Genomic DNA, 18,159 nt, shown 5'->3' with positions numbered 1-18,159 from the left:
AACGCAGCAAATCGAGTTGTAAGCATGCAGTTCTGTTAAAAGTTTGCAAGTATTTTCTCTTAAAAATTGTTCCTTACTTATTTGTTTATATTGAGCTAGCTTTATAAAAAGATACAAAATATTAATGATCTTGCTGTGAAACCCTCTCCCCCCTCTCTCCGTCTATGTTATGGCGCGAATTGTCTGCTTTGCAACACCATTGCAAGCGGTGACGAGTGCTCTCTTGGAAATGCTTTTGAGCTCATATGTTTGAACTTAATTAGGGCAATTGGCGCACGCGAGTGTTTTTGGGGGTTTTGTGGTTGTCTCTGTATTTTTGTGATTTACCTTATCTTTGTAATCCTCCCGTCGATCCCTATGATGGGTTTCGCTGTGAGAATAACTGGTTGGTAGAAAGTACCGCTGATCGCGTTGCTGGAAAGCTTATTTCACTTTTTTTTTTCTTTTCTTTTTGTTGTGTACTCCACGAGCCATGTGTACATCGCACTGTGTGCAGGCGTGAACGTCACTGTGCGCATTTGGTCACCTTAGTGGTCCACGATCTGCAGCTGTGCCGTGTACGTTTCGCGTGTTGTATGCCTGGCGCTTGCATAGGAAGAAAATCCAGGTGCTGTTGACTCAATGGAAGATGATGGCGATGCAGACATTTATTTTGGCCTTGGCGAATACTGTTCTGAAAGCACACCTGATACCAAGGAGTCGCACTCGGCGTCTGCTACCGAATTGGATCTTTTGGACTCGTCCGTCCTACCAAGAGAAGTCACACCTGTAAAGAAAGACCGTCGGCCACAAGTCAGCGGCAGACCTAGTGGTGGAGACGCAGTGAAACGCGGCAATAGGACTGACACTTATTTAGACCTCGCTCAGTCGTCTTCCGCGAGTAATAATGACTCTAAAGACTTTCATTCGCCAGTATCTGCCGAGTTGCACTTGGACACTTCTGTGCTTACCAAGACAAGCGAACCCAGTTGAAAAGGACCACCTTCCAAAAACTATCGCGAGACCTCGTCCAGAGGAAAGTTCGGTAAGCGTTCCCTTGCGAGTCTGATCAGATGTGCTTGTAACTGACATGTTTAGAATAAGGTTTACTAAGATAATAGTATGGTCCTCCCTGTGATTCATGGATGTGTTTACATGGTGGGAATAACTTTTTTAAAGCACCCATCCTTCATATACTTGTGCTGACTGGTGTACATCGATCACAAAATGTCAAAGGCATGTTGGCACTTAAACGTTTTATTTAACACTGCCATGTTTATGAATGTGTCAACTTTAGAACTGCGATGTGGCGTTCAACTGCCTTCTAGAATGAAGCACCTGAAAAAAATGAAAGGGAAAAAAATGCTTATCATTATGACTAAACTTTCATCGTTCATACTGAATGACCTTGCTTTCCAAAGTCATATCATTAACAAAGATTTGTGGGCAGTATTTAGTACTTCTGCTTTGTTTAGTCATGAGCTTTTCATTGCTGTGCTGAAACATGCACTGGCTAAGATTAGTTCAATTTAGCACTCTTAAACCACCTAGCTATATCGAAGCAAATCTAAATATGTACTCTGTGCACTTTCCGGAGATCATATTTTCAAGCCTGTCAGCTTTTGTTTTCCATAATGCAAGTCTTTATTAGGTCACATCCATTAGACACATTGTAAAAACATCTATATTTGCAATGTACACCTCTTCTCAAAATTGTCATGGTGTTTTAGCAGCAATTTTTACTTATGACTGCAATAATTATGTTAAATGCTCATGACTGTTGCTGCCTTTGTTTGTTTTTTCTTAGTGTTTTTAGAGCTGTTTTCTTCGTGCCTTTCGATTCCAGGTTGCACATGGTGCCAAGCCCAGCACCTCTTTTGTAACAACTGATGCACAAAAGACCATTCTTACATTGAAAAGAGAGAATGAGATGCTGAGGCACAATATTTCCATTTTGTACAAGACAGCCAAGCACCTTGTGGACTCAAAGGAGAAAGAGATCGTAAACTTGAAGCGAAGGTAGGTAAACGTCCTAGCAAGGTTTCGTGACTGCTTTATTGTGGCAGACTTATAAAGTTAAGCATGTTAATGATTTGCTGTGATAAACATTTGTTTGGTGCTTCTTGTTTGGCAACACATCTTTCACTCTTTAAAGAATTTATACTGTATTACTGAAGAACTAGTGTGTTGCCTTATGGAAGACTTGTTCAGACCTCTTTCCTGCATTGCCTGAGCTAGCTGACTTCTTAGTGTCACTCTTTGTCAGAAACCCTGCTTAAAGAGAACCCCCTTTTAATAGTTTATTATTTTTTTTTTTTCACCAAAAGTGCTAATTTGTTTTGGTGTACTTTTTTTGTTTGCTCTTAGGCAGTGCAGAGAGTATTTCTTTTGAGCTGATCAGAGTATTATTGGCAGAATGTTCATTAAATTGGTTGAATAGTTCAAGTGAGTGAGGACTGACATTTTAGAATATGTTTCCTTTAAAGTGGTTAAACGTGCATTGCAAAGCCCACTAACCCTCAGAATAAGCATGATGGGAAAACATTTTGTGAGGGAACTTTTCAACCTGCAGAATCTTTATTCTATACATAGTCATGTTCCGGAAGCACCAATCGTTAACAGTGGTAGGCATTTCATGGTTCACGAAAATATAGTTGCGCCTGCTCTAGCACCATTAAATTAAAATTTATGGGGGCGGTGAACAGGAAGCTCATTTTGAAGATTACAAGGTGATAATATAAAAATGCAAAATTTGTTAGAGGCAGAAACACGTGCTACACAATCACTAGGGGTTACAGTGATGCGTATGCATGGTCGTGTGGTTGATTTTTGAGGTTTTATGTACCACTGCAGCACATTGGCAATGACGGTTGCTACGGCAGAGGGCTTCGGACTAACTTTTATGATGATGAGGTCTGCGCATAATTTCACCAGAGAGCTTCACTCAGTTTTGTACATCTTTATCTTTCAGTACTGGACTACAACATTTACAGCGAAGCTGTTAAGGGCTCACCTTTCGATCGTCGCGTCCGGCAATAGAAAAAAAACTCTCATTGGCCGCATGCTGTATGTGCGAGTGAAAGCGAGCGAGGGCGAGGGACGCGCGCTTTCACGGTGAGCGAAAACACGGTGGAGAGCAAACGGGGCTTCCCAATGGAAGGGGAGTGGTGGGCGAGGAGGGCATCGAGGCACTCTAGACTGTGCGTATGCTGCCCGCTCTCCCACTGCGGCGCATGCGCGCAGCCTTGTCGGCCTCTGCCGCGAACTCTCTCTGGGCTCTCGCCCGCCTCTCACCTAATAGTGTCGACAACGGCGTTTAGCTGTTTGTCACGTAGCCAGCGTTTTGACAGCGGTTGTGTGCGGTCACACAAACAACGCGCACAACTGTTGTCGACAGCGGCGGCCTTTTGCCCGCGTTCGCACCGAACGCTCGCGGCGTTGATGACGTGTTTATAAAGAATGTGCCAACCTTTGCCGTACACCCTATGGCGGTGTACTGTAACAACCATAAGGCCATGGTGCCTGTGGTCACTAAATAAATTAAAACCAGCGGATCATATATATTTCTCATTCTTTAATAGTTCAAATAACCAATTACATCATCACATATTAATAGTCATAATTGGAAATACATAATTCCCACCATAGTACAGCTTCGCTGGTCTGCCATCTTCACCGCAGTGGAAGGGCTGACAGTTTTTATTATATAGCTTTGCTATTATTTTCTGGGTTCTGTCAGTATGGTGGATTGTATCAATGTTAGAGAACATCATTTAATCTGTATCCCAGACATTCAAGATATTCTGGCTGGTTTGGGCTTTAAAAAGTGGTGGTGACAATGCTAAGGAAATAGACCTTGTCTGCTTTTTCATTGGTGATTTCAAGTTTTAAAATAAATTCTAAAGTGAAATTTATATGAGCTGATATTCTGGAAGTTTCCGGACTGCTATGGCAGTGGCAAGTGCATTGCCCACGCAAAAACAAAGTAGTGCACCAAAAGCACAGTCTCCTTTTATGCATTTTGTCAATAAGTTGTTACAGAGCATCTGCCATTGGTGGCTTGTGCCAAACCTCCTTGCGTTGTCAGTCAATAAATTTGACTTAACTCATTGTGAGTGCTACTAATGTTGCATGTTTGCTTATGCAGGTTAGACAACCTTGTGTTCAAAAGGAACCGGGGGTCGCAAAATTCGTCGCATGCCACAGCAAGTGGAGGTGCGCAACAGCAGCGCAATTCACCCAGTACACCGACAACGCGGAGCACTCGTGATTCTCCTCTTCAAATCCCCTGCAGGAGAAACCAAGCTTTACAGAACTCACCGGTTGACACTACAAGCGCAAGAGATGCACGGCATCATTATCAGGAGCAAAGTGAGTCAGGCGATTCACCTAGAACACCTTCCACACAAATCTCTTGTGGCTCTCCCCTCCAGGAGCACAGTTGTCATATGCAGCCTGCTATGCCGACAAAAGCAAATGCTGACATGTCGGAGGATTTGCAGCGACTTTATCAGTACAACAGTGTAAAGCCCGAAAACAGAACTGAGTTCAGCCGGGTGCCTGCATTAGCGCTTACACCACAGAAGAAAAAAATTGCTTCCAGAGGAGTGGTCACTCCAACAAAGTCTGCAGCACAGTTAAATGCAAGAAGGCTAGTCAGAAATAGCATCAAGAACGTAACTGGGTCCCCAACCAAGCAACCAAGGAGGCTGGAAGTGTACAAAAAGAATGGTTCCTCACCGTTCAAAAGGAGAAGGGCTTCTGAAAGAACCGCATTTTCTCAAAATCTTGGCACAGCACCCCACAAAGAGAGAGGAGGTGCTTCGAGATCAGAAATTCCACCCGAACGTTGGGTGTGGGAACCACATGTCAGGCAGCCAAGGACACCACCCTACTCTGGTAGTAGGGTTTCTGAAAGACCCCGCACACCAAATCAAGGCTGGCCCGAGGAACCAGTTAATAAATATTACGGTTCGCCCCCACTCAGAGAAAAAACGGTTCCTAAGGGTTCCCAAACACCACCCGATTACCAGACAAGGACATCGGGCGGAGCGATCCATCATACTCCACCACCCAAAAAAAAGAGAGTTGTTAAAGGACCACATACGCCACCTGAGGAGCAGTCGGTGCAGTGGACTGTTGATAAATCCGAGACTCCTCCACTCGATGGTAAAATAGTTTCTGAAGTAAGGCAAACTAAACTCGAAGACCACCGAACGGACTCGCCTGCAACGCGGTCTAAAGTTACTGAGATTGGTGGACCATCAAAAAACGCTGTGGCACCAGTTAGGCTTGCGAGTGGCAGGTCGTCACCGTACCAGGAGATGACTGCTGGGTCGGGCAGACCGTCGGTAGAAGTCCGACCTAGGGAACGTTTGGGAATCAAGCGCAGGAGGTCCCCTAGTGAACCAACACGCAACAAACGTGTGCCTGAAAGCAGCTCCACTGTAGAGAAGCCTCTCAGAGCGTGCTCTCCTGGGCGTGGCTTGGCAGTGGAGAACTGGAGAGATCACAGTCCACGAGAGTTCAAAGACTCCCGCAGCATGCCAGCAAGACGGCACAGATCTCGTTCGCGCTCCTTGTCAGCTTCACCTCCACCAAGGCCCCGCTCTCCGTGGCAGCACTCACAAGCTCACAGGATAACAGTGCGTGACCACTTTGGCGTTCACCCCGAAAGACACAGAATTCCAAGCCACCGGCGCCATAGTCCCGATGATAGAAATATCCGTCGGCGATCGCGAGAGCGTTATTCTCCCTTGCCTCGCCGACACCATCGGTCAGAAAGGCCTGTGCGTTCACCGTCTCCACCTCGACTCGGAAGGACGCCTCGAAGACAACCTTCACCTGGAAGGAGACCAAGGAGTCCTTTGGTAAGAGATAAGGTGGCCAAAGTGGGTCCACCGAGCAAGCAGCCAGCTAAGGGGCCAGACAAAAGGACATCGAGCGTGGTTAGGAGTGTTGTGTTGGTGCAAGCGAAAGAGGACACTGGTGTGCGTCAGGAGCCGGATGTTCCGAGACCGCCTCCTGAGGACACAGTTCCTTGTCCGCTAGGAATGTGAAGCACTCAGGACAGACAGTGTTGGTGGCATGAAAGATGAGCCCAAAGAGCTAGCTGAGGGGACAGCTGTGTGTAATTCTGGCAATAGTTGACTATTGGACACTGAGATGTAGCTTCCTCTGTTATATTAAAGAAGAAAGAAAATGTTTATCTTGTTAATATACTATATACTTGAGTGTACTTTGAAGAGCCAAAGATTCGCTGTCAGAATTATAATTCATGTGCGTTCTGAAGGCACGCAGCTCTTCACAACGTTGCGAAGAAGCTTTATTTTAGCTCGGGCCTTATTCATATAGTAGAGTCCAGTTAGAAGGACGTCTTTCATTGCGGAAAAAGTGTTTGGTATATGGGAACATGCCCTCAAAACATATAACAGAACCGACGAAGGACAAAGCCGTCGCTTGAATCTCGAAGGCAAGGCCACAGAGCAACACAATGAATTCTTAGATCGGAAGGCATGAGTGATTTGAGTCGTGACGTCAATCGAGAAGGCCGGGAACTTACGCACTGACAAAAGAGCGAGAAAAATGAATAGCAAAGAGGAGGGGGGGAGTGACGTTATAGCCTAAAGTGCGCAGGGGCTTCTGTTGTCTAGGAGGTGGTCAGATTACTAATCTGCTAAAATGAGCTCTGGCGCGACGAATATGCGACGCTCTGTTGCCTGTCATAAGGCTAGCATTCGTGTAAAAAACGCTTCCTGAAATTCGCGCTTAGGTTGTCGCTTCATAAAGTAGAGGCTACTTAACGCCGTAGTGGATCTTATGTAAAGGGATTAACGAGGCACTCTCAAAGGAGTTAGTAGAAATAAGCAGTACAGGGTATTGAAGAATTGCGAGTGAGAGAAAGAGGGTAGGCAGGAGCGGTCACCCAATAATGGGTTCCGTCTTGCCGCACTGCACAAAGGTGGAACGGCGACATGGAGGCCAAAGAGAAGGTAACCAGGGCAACGTGCGCGATAAGTGGCTTCACATCCAATAGTAATACTTCCAAGAGATACTTGTTTGCGCTGCTGAGCACGAGGTCGCGGGACCGAATCCCGGCCGGGGCGGCCGCATTTCGATGGAGGCGAAATGCAAAAACGCCCGTGTACTTGCGTTGTAGTGCACGTTAAAGAACGCCAGGTGGTCAAAATTAAATCGGAGCCCGCCACTACGGCGTGCCTCATAATCAGAACTGGTCTTGACACGTAAAACTCCAGTTAAAGAAAAAAAGAAGATGCTTGTAATGGACAACAGCTCACGAACACAAGGACTTCAAGAAACGAAGAAAAGCGTCACTTCGCTTGCCTTCGTTCCCTTCCCTGTGATTCTTTTTTCTTTTCTTTTCCCACTACGATTAAGTTATCCAATAACTCCGTATCATTTTCGATCATGTACATACTCATGATGTCGAACAAAAAAAAAATTGACGTGGAGGTTATATTGCGTCACCTTAATTTTAATTTTAAATATTTTTGTCTAAACATTTTTAAAGGATTGCTTGTAAAGCAAGTTACGAGTTACCGCCTTACTGCTCGGAGCTAGGCATCCCCGCCGCTGCATTCGGTCAAACGTCAGCCTCAGAATCAAGTGGGCGCAGGTTCATAAAAACAGGATCATACTGAAGTATTTATTTCATTGTTTATTTACTCAATACGCCGCCCACCGCAGCCGCCGTGGTAACGTTCTTGTAACATGCATGCATAAATATTTTCAGCCCTAAGGAGTGCTTCTCCGCACGAGACCCCTTCTTGTGGTAAAGCCAGCTTGCACGAGCGCTTTTCACGAGCTACGCGCGCACGCTCGCAGGAACAGGCCTCTCGGTGCATGGCAAGTACTGTCTGTGCCGTAAGTTTCCCAGCTACTCCAGGAGTAACTGCAGCCGTCTATGGACTGCGTAGGCGTTCTTTCAGTGACGTTCCTTAGACCATAGCCGCTCGCGCGAAACATTATGCTAGTGAGTAAATTTATATAGTTACCTTCGATTGCTGTTAAGTTATGCCTTACCCCGTTTATTTTATTTATTTGCTGCACCTCATACTTTTTGACACCGGCTGTTTCATCTGTAAATGAAGCGCTGTAACCTTCTTGTCCAATAAAACATGATCATATGAGTTCATGCTTTCTATTTATTTATTTAGTCTCATTCTAAATTATATGCTGGATCATTGGACGTGGGGTTAATGACCGCTTGGGGTTCCTCACTTTCTTACAATATGATTACATCGCCCACAAGTTCGTGACAGTACAGATACAATTTACATTGCCCAATTCTTCCAACGGAATGGTCATGACACTTATGTCCACACTTGTGTCTCGAATGCTTGAGCGCTGCTTGCTCTGGGAGGCAATGAGCCATATTGTCACGTGGTAGTGACAGGTGCTGAAAAAAAAAAAAAACAGTAGCAGGATGAATAAGAACCGAGATATTTATTGGGCGAACTGGTGCCCAGAAAGCAGATCACGACTTTGGTGACAACAATAGCGGTGACCGCGATCGGCGAATCAAGTCGCGCTTCTCGAGCCTGTACCGTATACATGCTGGGTGTTCCCGCCAGCATGAACGATGTTAAAGAAAAAATAAAACCGAGACTCTCAGTGCGATTGTAACCAAATGTACGTTGTTAGTAACCTCCTTGAGAAGTTTCCGGTACTCTTTATGTTGGTGTAATAGAACAATTACTACTACTGCTTAATTAACATACCTTTGACGATGTACTTTTGTAGAGCTCAATTGAAGACATCACTTGCAGTTGTTTTCGGCGCCTTAGCGTTTGCGTGCTGTGGCACGCGAGTTGCGTTTTTTTACTGGTTTCGCGGGCTTTCTTTTAGGCGCGGAAGGAAGAGCTACATAAGAGATAACACATCGCAAACAACTGAGAGTGATGTTTATCAATGTGCTCTACAAGCCTTGCAATGGCATTGTGGACGTAAACTTAATCAAAAGTTATTTAATAAATCAGTACCAATTACTCTATTATTAAGAACAATAAGTACTTGAGGTTTCTTCCACACAGTAGGCTTTGATATTGTGTGTGTATGTGTGCGTGCGTGCGTGCGTTTAAACATGACCCGTGTTAACGGGACAGCTGGTATACACGCGTCACCGTACATTCCCGAGTAATCGCTGGTAGTTTCGTAGGTTGGGGATTGTTGAGCACTATATTCGCGTCGCGCGTGCAACCAGCTGATTATACACCCCTGTCTAGCGAGAGCGAGACATTACGTTCATGAAAGTTTGTGGCATATACGTAAGCGTAATCGTGCGTATTGCGCTAACGTGATGCCAATGACCGCCTTCAAAATTGGCCACCTACAAAAACAAAAGAAATCCTTCGCAGATGTATTCCAGTGTAGGCGAGTGATATACATCACGGACAGCGAAGCTGTGTAACCGAGTTCTCACACACTTCGCAATGCTATGACTCCGTTTGCTGGCTAACCTTTGTGACGGCTTCCACGCAGACTGCGTTTCAGCACAGCGGGATCAGCTTTCAGGGCCGTAGTCGTACAAACACCTAGCTGACTTCCAATTTGGAGCCGGTAAAACATGACGTGGGAAATAAAATAACGGATTACTGGCCAACAACAACGAAAAAAAAAAGCTAAATAAGTTGGTGTTTATTCGAATGAGATATACGCAAGGCAATGTTTATTTCATAATAATTGGTAATTACGTTTCAAAGCGAAAATTCGGAACTATGGCTGTTATTTGATTATCATTCGATAGCGAGCACGCAGCCTCAAGCCAGCCTTCGACGCCGCGCGAAAACAGCTGTGGAACTCCCTTCAACAGCTTCGCTGTAAATGTAATGTACGCCTGGCAACATTTTAGAGCGCAGCTCTTAGGCTCCCGTTGCTGCGTTGAGCGTCGGCGTGTCTCGGCGTCCCTCGGCGTAACTGAGCGAACGAGCACAGCGAAGGATGAAAGAACGAACGCGGAGCGCACCACGGGATGAAATACGGTGAGAGCGAAAGGAGCGAGAGAGGAGGTTATGGAGAAAGCGCGAGAAGAAAAGCGTACGGGCTGCGCAAGACGGGCTCTGCGGCGACGACCGTTACGAGATGGCGCCAGAGTAGCGCGTCGTCGTCTGTTCAACGATGATATGCGGTGAGCGCGTCCACCGATACCATATATGGAAACAAAGCGCTGCATGAGCGGAGGTCTGTCTGCGGCGGCTGCTGTGAATCGCACCCACGTGTCGCCCACGCGCTGCCTCTCGCGATCTCCCGATTGGCGAGGCTGTCTCGCCACACTTGGCTCCGTTTGCAATGTGCCGCGTGAGAGAGATTGTCCGCGCCAGCCAATTTGTCGCGAAATGAAAACACGTATAGAGCTGCGCTCAAATTTCGAATTAGGGAGCATCGTGATCGTTTCTTTTCTTTTTCTGCGTTGTTGCTGGCTTTTAGAGACGATGCTTGTGAGCAGGAAGGACCATACGAACACGGAAGCCGCACAGTGGTAATTAACCATGGGGTTTAGCGTCCGGGAACTGCACATTTGGTTTTGATGGACATCGTATAGTGGAGGTCTCCGGATTAATTTTCACCACCTGTGGTTCTTCAACATGCGTTCGAAGCACTGTACACGAGCGTTCTTGTATTGCGCCGGGAATCCAACCCCCGACCTCTCGCGCTCACTAGCAGAACGCCACGGCTATTAATCAATCCATCGGGGTGGGTGCAGCGCAGTGTTCAGGATGTCATCAAGATCCTCGCAGATACTGTCGCTGTGTTGAGATGTACATAGATGACGCTTTCTTTGCCTTGCAGCTCAGAGCTTGGGCGCTCCGTATACGGAAGTGCGGTAATTGTACAACAGTAAAACGCCTGTCACACGACAGTGGTTCCTTGTCGATTTACGATCTCGAAAGTCGGTGCCGTCGATAAGCTGCTGAGTAAAAGAAGCGACACGCTGGGCGGCTTCGCACACGTCGGCTGCGCTGCGAACGCTGCGTCTTTCTCTACACATACACACGTATATATGCACTGCCCGCGTGCACGCTCAATTTCAGCTCCTCTTAAGCGCCGACTCCCCCCTCCCCTTCTCGCGTGAACCCTTCCTTCCTGTTGACGCCTTGTCCCGCTATCTTCCTTTACTTTCTAGCTTATTTTTCTTTTTGTATCTCGGCGAAAACCGTCCCGACTCGATGTGCTAAGTTTCACCAACTGCTTATTTTCAAAAGCCATCTGTATAACGCGCAGAAAGTAAGCGTTCTGCACCGACATCTTCTTTATTTATTTTTTTAATCGCTCTCTCTTCGGCTAATTTACTTCGGGTGACGGGACGAAAACGAGCAACAAGCAACAGGACTGCTATCTCACTGAAATCCATGCAGCGTCGCAGAAGTCATGAGCCGCGCTGAGGCGGTCACTGTACGTACGGCACGCAAAGGAACAGTTTCAAGTTTTAATAGTCGTTAGATGGCGGGCCCGTTGCCGTCCATGCAAAACTTGAGCTTATATAGTACGCGTCAATGCAATGTAACTGCGCACAGCGCAATGTCGTCTGCAAAACTATTGCTGGAGCAGACAACGTCGTTCCCGCGAATATTTATGCCGCGAAGGAACACCCAGCGCGCCGGTATAATCTGCTCGATGTTATTGTTGGAAGACGCTGCAACTCGAACTTCTACGGTGCTGCATGGTTTTCTAGAGCCACGACGACATGAAGAGCGCCGCATGAGACGAGATCAGTGGGAGGGAGGAAAGTCGAGAAGACGTTTCACGAGCAGCTTCCGTCTCCTCTCCGCCACTGGGCGTGTGAGGCTTCTACGGTTTCATGGTTTGTACGCTCTTTTTTTTTTTTTTTTACGGTATTATTATTATTCTTTCTCTCTCCCTTCATTTCGGACGACGACTGCCACCTTTAGTTTGTTTTGCGACGGGCTTCGAGCGGGCGGCGACGGCGGCAGAAAGGGTTCGCGTGTAGTGGCTTCTCAGTAAGAGCGGAAGTGTTTGCGATGCGACCGCAGACGCGACGCAGGCGTACAGCAGACGCTCGCACTTCGCGTCGCATCAACTGGGCGACGAGTGAAATTTTCCTTGCTATTCAAGGCAACGCGTCGCGAACCCCCCTTTTCCTATTTCTTTCTTTATCGCATTTTTTATTTCAGTCTGGAGTGCTCCTGATCGCGCTATGCAAATTGCTACCGGTATTTTCGCATTCCCAGTTTCAAAAAATTATTCCATTCATGAGTGCTTATTCTCACTGCCATATCTGTTACTTTTCATCATTGCAGTCTCTATCATTACAAAAATGGAAGCCCTCTCAAGGCGTCAGAACGAGGCTTAAAAAACTTCGAGGACTTCGTCTTTAAGAGTGAAATGCGATAGCATTCAAATATCTCTGACTGCTTCTCACGCTTCCCGGCGACTGCTACTTATGTAAGCGTAATGTTTACCGGGAAACGCTGGCGGCGAACGCTATGCACGAAGGCGAGCTTTCTGGTAGAAACGCGGCCTCTAGCGTGGGCCAATGCCGGAGATAGTGCACAGCCGTGCAAAAAAAAAAAAAAAAAAAAGAGCACCATTTTCAGCTTTTTTTATTGTTTCGCATTTTTAATATTTGAGTCTGAGAAGATTTAACATAAAAGGCATGCGCTGTCGGTGTTTTGTTTCATGATGTTTGTGGGCTGTCAGTCTCAAAATTCCGAGGAATAACTTTGCAAAAGAATGTAAGACAAGGTATGAACAACTTTAGTGATAAAAATGTGTGGCAATATAACCCGCATAAACCGCATGTCATATAACAAGGCGTGGCATATACATATACCTAGATATATACGGAAATTTTCGCTCGCGGACTACTCCGCTGACACCGATGCCATATTTTCTGCGACACGGGGCCGTTAACGCTATCGTGTTAAAAGAATAGATTGTAACAGATGGAAAGGGCTCTGAGAAGAGCGCTCCGGCCAGTAGTTGGTGAAACTGCGGCATACCAACCGCACGCGGTATGTTTCAAGTCTCCATTCGCTGAACGCGGCCACCCTTACGTTCAGGCTTTCACCCCGATCTGATCTAAATCAGGAGTAATCGGAATTTTCGTTCCGATCGAATTAATACGTATTGTTATGGTATCCTTTGCCGAACAGGTTCGTTTTCACAACTTTATGTAATTTGTTGTTCTTGAAAACTGTACCAACTTTTTTTTCTTTTTTCTTTTTTTTTCTTTTCTTTTTTTTTTTTTTTTTTAACGGGGAGGACAGGCAGACAAAACACAGTGTATGGTCTGAAACTCCGTTTATCTTTATTTTTATTTTTATTTTCTGCTGCTTTCTATAGTGGACTCTCTTGTGGCTTTATTAATATGTCAGCCTTACCACCCTTGGCCTGTGCGCCAAATCATAAACAGAAGCATGGACCGTCGATGACTGTATTAATTGCCTCATTAACAATGTATTTTTGCTGGGCTAGTCGCTGCATACTGACTTGTTCTACTAACGTTTGGCAGAAAGGGGTGCTCAGCGGTGTCCTAGTTTTCTTTCTGTCCTCACCGTGTAACGTTATGCTGGCTGAACCAGTGCATTAATAACGTCGTCATAATTCTTCATCTACGTCATGGCTACCATGTCCGCTTCCAACAAGACGCCGGGGCGGGATCTTGGCTTACAATTTTCTAGCGCCGCCTTAAAGCCTTAACTACACTGAAGGGAAGGGTAAAGCGAATTTGTGCTACGCTCCGAAACCTGGTCTAATTACTTTTGCGTCCAAAGCGTGATGAACTTTTCGCATTTCATAACCTTGTATATTTTCTCAGAGGACGAACGCGCATCCTAGCTGCCTAGGAAACTGTAGGAAATAATCTTTTCTCAGCTCCGCTAGCTAAACTAACAGGGGTGCTCAGTTACACGACAACGAGTACATTTGCGAGGAGAGCATTAGCGCGCGCACACGATATATTTACTTTTCTTTTTTCCTTACGGTCGTTTGTGCATGCTCCGGATAGTTTCATGCCTCTGTGTTTTGCCATAAGAACGGACGCGATTATAACAGTACAACTGCCTCGTTCGAGCGCTTGGAATACTTGTCGATTCTCGTGTCTTATTAAAAAAAAAAAAAAAAAAAGAAAAACGAAAAGGAATGCATCAAGGTTTCCTGGAAGCGTTCTATTTTCTTTTTTTTTTCTCTCTCTCTCTCTCTCTCTCTATGGTTTCAGTGTCTTATTCTCTAGTGCAGACTTTTTCTTTCTTTAATTGTGCGAAATGCGGAAGGCGTCGAGGAGCAAAGGCAGCCCGGTTAGACTCCCGCTGTAACTTGTTTACAATTGGGTGGCGCTTTCACATACGTCTGGGAACCCGGAAATACGGTGCTCTAACTTAAGCCATCTACACTTACCGAAACTACGTAGATGTGGATGCTTGAGCCTACGAGTGCTATAGAACAAACGATCCTCGAAGGCGAAGAACCTGAATTGGGCTCTTTCACGTTTCGGTCATCACACGCAACTATGCGTGCTTGACATTAGTGGGAGCTTCAGTGTGACCAGGTGAGCTGAACGTGGCACGTGGCGCACAAAAACAAATGAAGGAGGAAGTGGACACACTATATGCTAACTCGCAACCGTTCATTTCAAAGCTCGAGCTAGTTTTTTTTTTTTTTTTTCCCCGATACCCGGTGAAAGAGTTTACGGCATGTATCAAACAAAACCGGCAACAGAGATCGACTAAAATGTTGAGAAATGATTCAGTGCGTTCATAGACTAACAATATGTTCTCGGCGTTTCCCAGCTTATCCAAAACGTATACTCTCTACATAGGAATGCAGATTCCAGCACAAATGCGAGGTGGGTTTCTTGTAGACGTTCGGCCTGGACGGGGAAGAACTCAGTGCTAGTGTGCACAGACCCGTTCGCGTCTCTGCATGTAATACATTTAGTCATACAAGTCGGCGCAAATATTGACAAAATTCTTCAATGCCGTTTGCGATGCTTCGGCGGCTTCGCTGAAGCATGTATATCGTTAAAAATACCAGTGAAACTGTTGGCCAAACTGAAGAGCAGGAGCTGCAATGTTCTTTATTTCTCATTTCATTTCTTCTTCTTCTTCTTTTTATTTTTGGGTGGCATCCACATCGAGTGGCATCCACATCGCAGCCATGTGGATGCCACTCGAACGGCCATTATTGTCCAGTACATGTTTCGAATCAAGAATTCTTCGAGGAAACCGTTTAAAGCTAAGTCACCGCCACGGTCTTCAATGACTCGATCGTTGCTTCGCCATGTTACCATCGCCGAAACTCACCGGTTTTGCTTCCTTGCGCAAGGTCGTATGTCCTATACTGCATGCGTTCTGGTTCAGAGGACGCCGAAACTTGCCGTCATCATTCGCAACATATCTAGCGACTGTTTCGAACAATCCATTGTTCCCCGTATCTCTTTTCTTGATTATCTGTATTTCCTGTGCCCTACCTATCAACTATACCCTTAGAGACTGGGGGGCGTTGCGCTCCTGCCAGAAGCAGGTGCCGGACTGTCTCCATAGCTCACTTAGTTGTGGTTTCCGACTGCGCTGACATTCGCCGAACTCCTAAATGTTTCGGTCGGGCTTAGAGACTATACTGGCTGAGTGGTGTGTAAAATAGATGGTGAATGAGCGCCTTGCTGCATCGCGAAATATATCGCAGAGTAATCGTAGAGAGCGCAAGGGACTGTGGGAGGCCAAATGCTTGTTGATGGGTTCTCTCTCTTCTATAGTAAATTCATATCACTCTTTGCTTTGGAACAACGGGAAGTTCCAGCTGGGACGAAAGTACGAGAGTATACTGTGGCTTTTCTCGGTTCCCATTTTCCCGCGCTAAAGTTAATTCTTAATAGGTATCAAACGATAGGGCCGATCGCACAATCCGTGGCTACAAAGAAACCGCAGAACGCTTTCTATGCTATATATATACTGCCATTGTTTTGAAGATCAAAGTCTTACCTTCAGTACCGCTGTAAATGAGCTAGACGGAAAACCTTTCTCGGTGAACGAGATCTCGCGACCATGATCTCGCATATCACAGCTGCCGAAGGTCACAAGAGCGCTGCTACTGCGGTTCTTGAAGTTAACCCGGACTGAGCGACCGTCAGGGACATATCCTTGAGATTTCCATTATATGTCGGCGACTCCAGTGCACATCAACTCTCGACTTTCTCTCCTTGTCTATTGATCATTTTTTTTTCGCCTTACCCCAGTGCGGGGTAGCCAACCGGGCTCAGTCCTGGTTAATCTTCTTAACTTTCATTTATCCTTCTTTTTTTTCCTCTCTCTCTAATCACGGTGCATCTTGCACGGCAACCGCTCATAGATGAACGGAAATTTTACGGGACGGAGCATTGTGTGAAGAGAATCGGGAAATCAACGCTCATCGACCACTTAAACGTATAGCCATTAAGGCTAGATGCCTTCTTATTCGGGTGTCACGCGGAATGTGCACATGGCCCTCTTTCTTTAATTGACCCCAATTGCGTTCACGTGCTGCGTCGTTCCCGAGGACGGAACGGGCCGTGAGAGGAACTAAACATGCTTTGGCTGAGTCAAACTCACCGTCGCGTGCACCTATCGTCTCCCGTGCAAATTAAGTGCACTGACATGCTGGTGTGCCAAGTCACAACAAATAATTTCGTAGTACAGATAGATAGATAGATAGATAGATAGATAGATAGATAGATAGATAGATAGATAGATAGATAGATAGATAGATAGATAGATATATAGATAGATAGATAGATAGATATATAGATAGATAGATAGATCGATAGATAGATAGATAGATAGATAGATATATAGATAGATAGATAGATAGATAGATAGATAGATAGATAGATAGATAGATAGATAGATAGATAGATATACTAATGAAGGTGTAAAGGTGTGAGATAGCCCGCGCTCATATATGCAAGGGTCAGAGAAATAATGATGGGAACAGCAGTGAAAAGAAAACAACACCTAATTAAATAAGTTAATAACACTTTGCTCAACATGTGTTTATGTATTGTTTCTGACAATTAACTTATATCGTTTCTTTTGTGCCTGCAGTCACTCTTTGCCTTGCAAGGCGTCTCCAAAGTTCGCACTGCGATTGCATCACGGCTCGTGCATTGAGCAGTGAGGACGTTCTTATTCAGGAGTGCAGACACCGATACATCGGGTAAAGACTTTTTGCTCTTGGGTAATACACAGCGTTTAGGGGACCATAATAATAACCGCCATATGCACGACCTTGTCCCCAGTAATTAGGTATCACCCAATTTCCACCGCACAGTTTCCTGTTTCAATATTCCCGCCAGCAGGAGTGAAAAACCTTCGAGTGGCGTAAATGTTGAGTACCCGACGTCCCACATAGGTCCCTTAAACCACCAAAGCGTTGACGACAGCAAGAACAGACGCGTCGTCTTCTCAATTTCACACGCTCCCCTCGCCCTTATGGATCCACTTCCTGAGGGCGGAAACTTTTTATGGTTATTTTAACAACAACAACAACAACAACAACAACAACAACAACAACAACAACAACAACAACAACAACAACAACAACAACAACAACAACAACAACAACAACAACAACAACAACAACAACAACAACACACGTGCGCCCGTGTTCGTCAGTGCCGAAGCTAGGTGGGAGGCGTGCACTTGAGTCTCCCGGCCGTTCCTTGGTAAACGCACGTGCAGCCGTTCTGAAAATGTGTCTCCACAGCGTCTTTAACGTCACACTATTTTGCCCTGAACAATGACGGTTTTATGATGGCTATCGCGATGAGTCCAGAGAAGGGAGCCGCGTTTCATTTCTATTCTTTGAAATTGATATAAGTTACCTTTTAGCCCTCGGCTGTCTGTCATAAATCGTGAAAACGTTCCTCGCAAGCATGCAAAGGTTATGATATACACGATTTACACTCTAAATCTGGTGTCTATACGCTCCTTTAATTTTGCTCGCGCAGAAGTGGGGTGCTGCGTGCTGCGTGCAACGTGAGCCGCATCTGCCCTTCCTAGCCGCCGTAAAAACTCAATGAGACTGCGTAATCTTTTAGTGTGTCTGTGCAAGCGTGCAAGTGTCCGTTTGATCACGTCTGTATAGTCGACCACAAATGTTTACAGACCACGGTATCTCAGAAAACGTTGACTTTCCGAACAACCTGTAACAGTAGTTAGTAAAACC

At 45.7% G+C, this 18,159-nt stretch overlaps 1 protein-coding gene across 1 annotated transcript; it reads left to right on the top strand.

The window, feature by feature from the left end:
• The first annotated feature begins 80 nt into the window (after positions 1–80).
• On the top strand, positions 81–6,184 carry LOC119460958 (serine/arginine repetitive matrix protein 1-like). The gene is made up of 3 exons (XM_037722113.2): positions 81–1,024; positions 1,826–1,998; positions 4,127–6,184. The coding sequence occupies exons 1-3, from the start codon at positions 887–889 to the stop codon at positions 6,036–6,038; spliced, it is 2,223 nt and encodes a 740-aa protein (XP_037578041.1). The 5' UTR covers positions 81–886; the 3' UTR covers positions 6,039–6,184.
• The last annotated feature ends 11,975 nt before the right edge of the window (positions 6,185–18,159 follow it).

This window comes from Dermacentor silvarum, chromosome 8 (genome assembly GCF_013339745.2).
Source record: "Dermacentor silvarum isolate Dsil-2018 chromosome 8, BIME_Dsil_1.4, whole genome shotgun sequence".
Taxonomy (NCBI): Eukaryota; Metazoa; Arthropoda; class Arachnida; order Ixodida; family Ixodidae; genus Dermacentor; species Dermacentor silvarum.
Note: the sequence above shows the minus strand (reverse complement) of the source record. Positions and strands in the feature narration are given on the sequence as shown.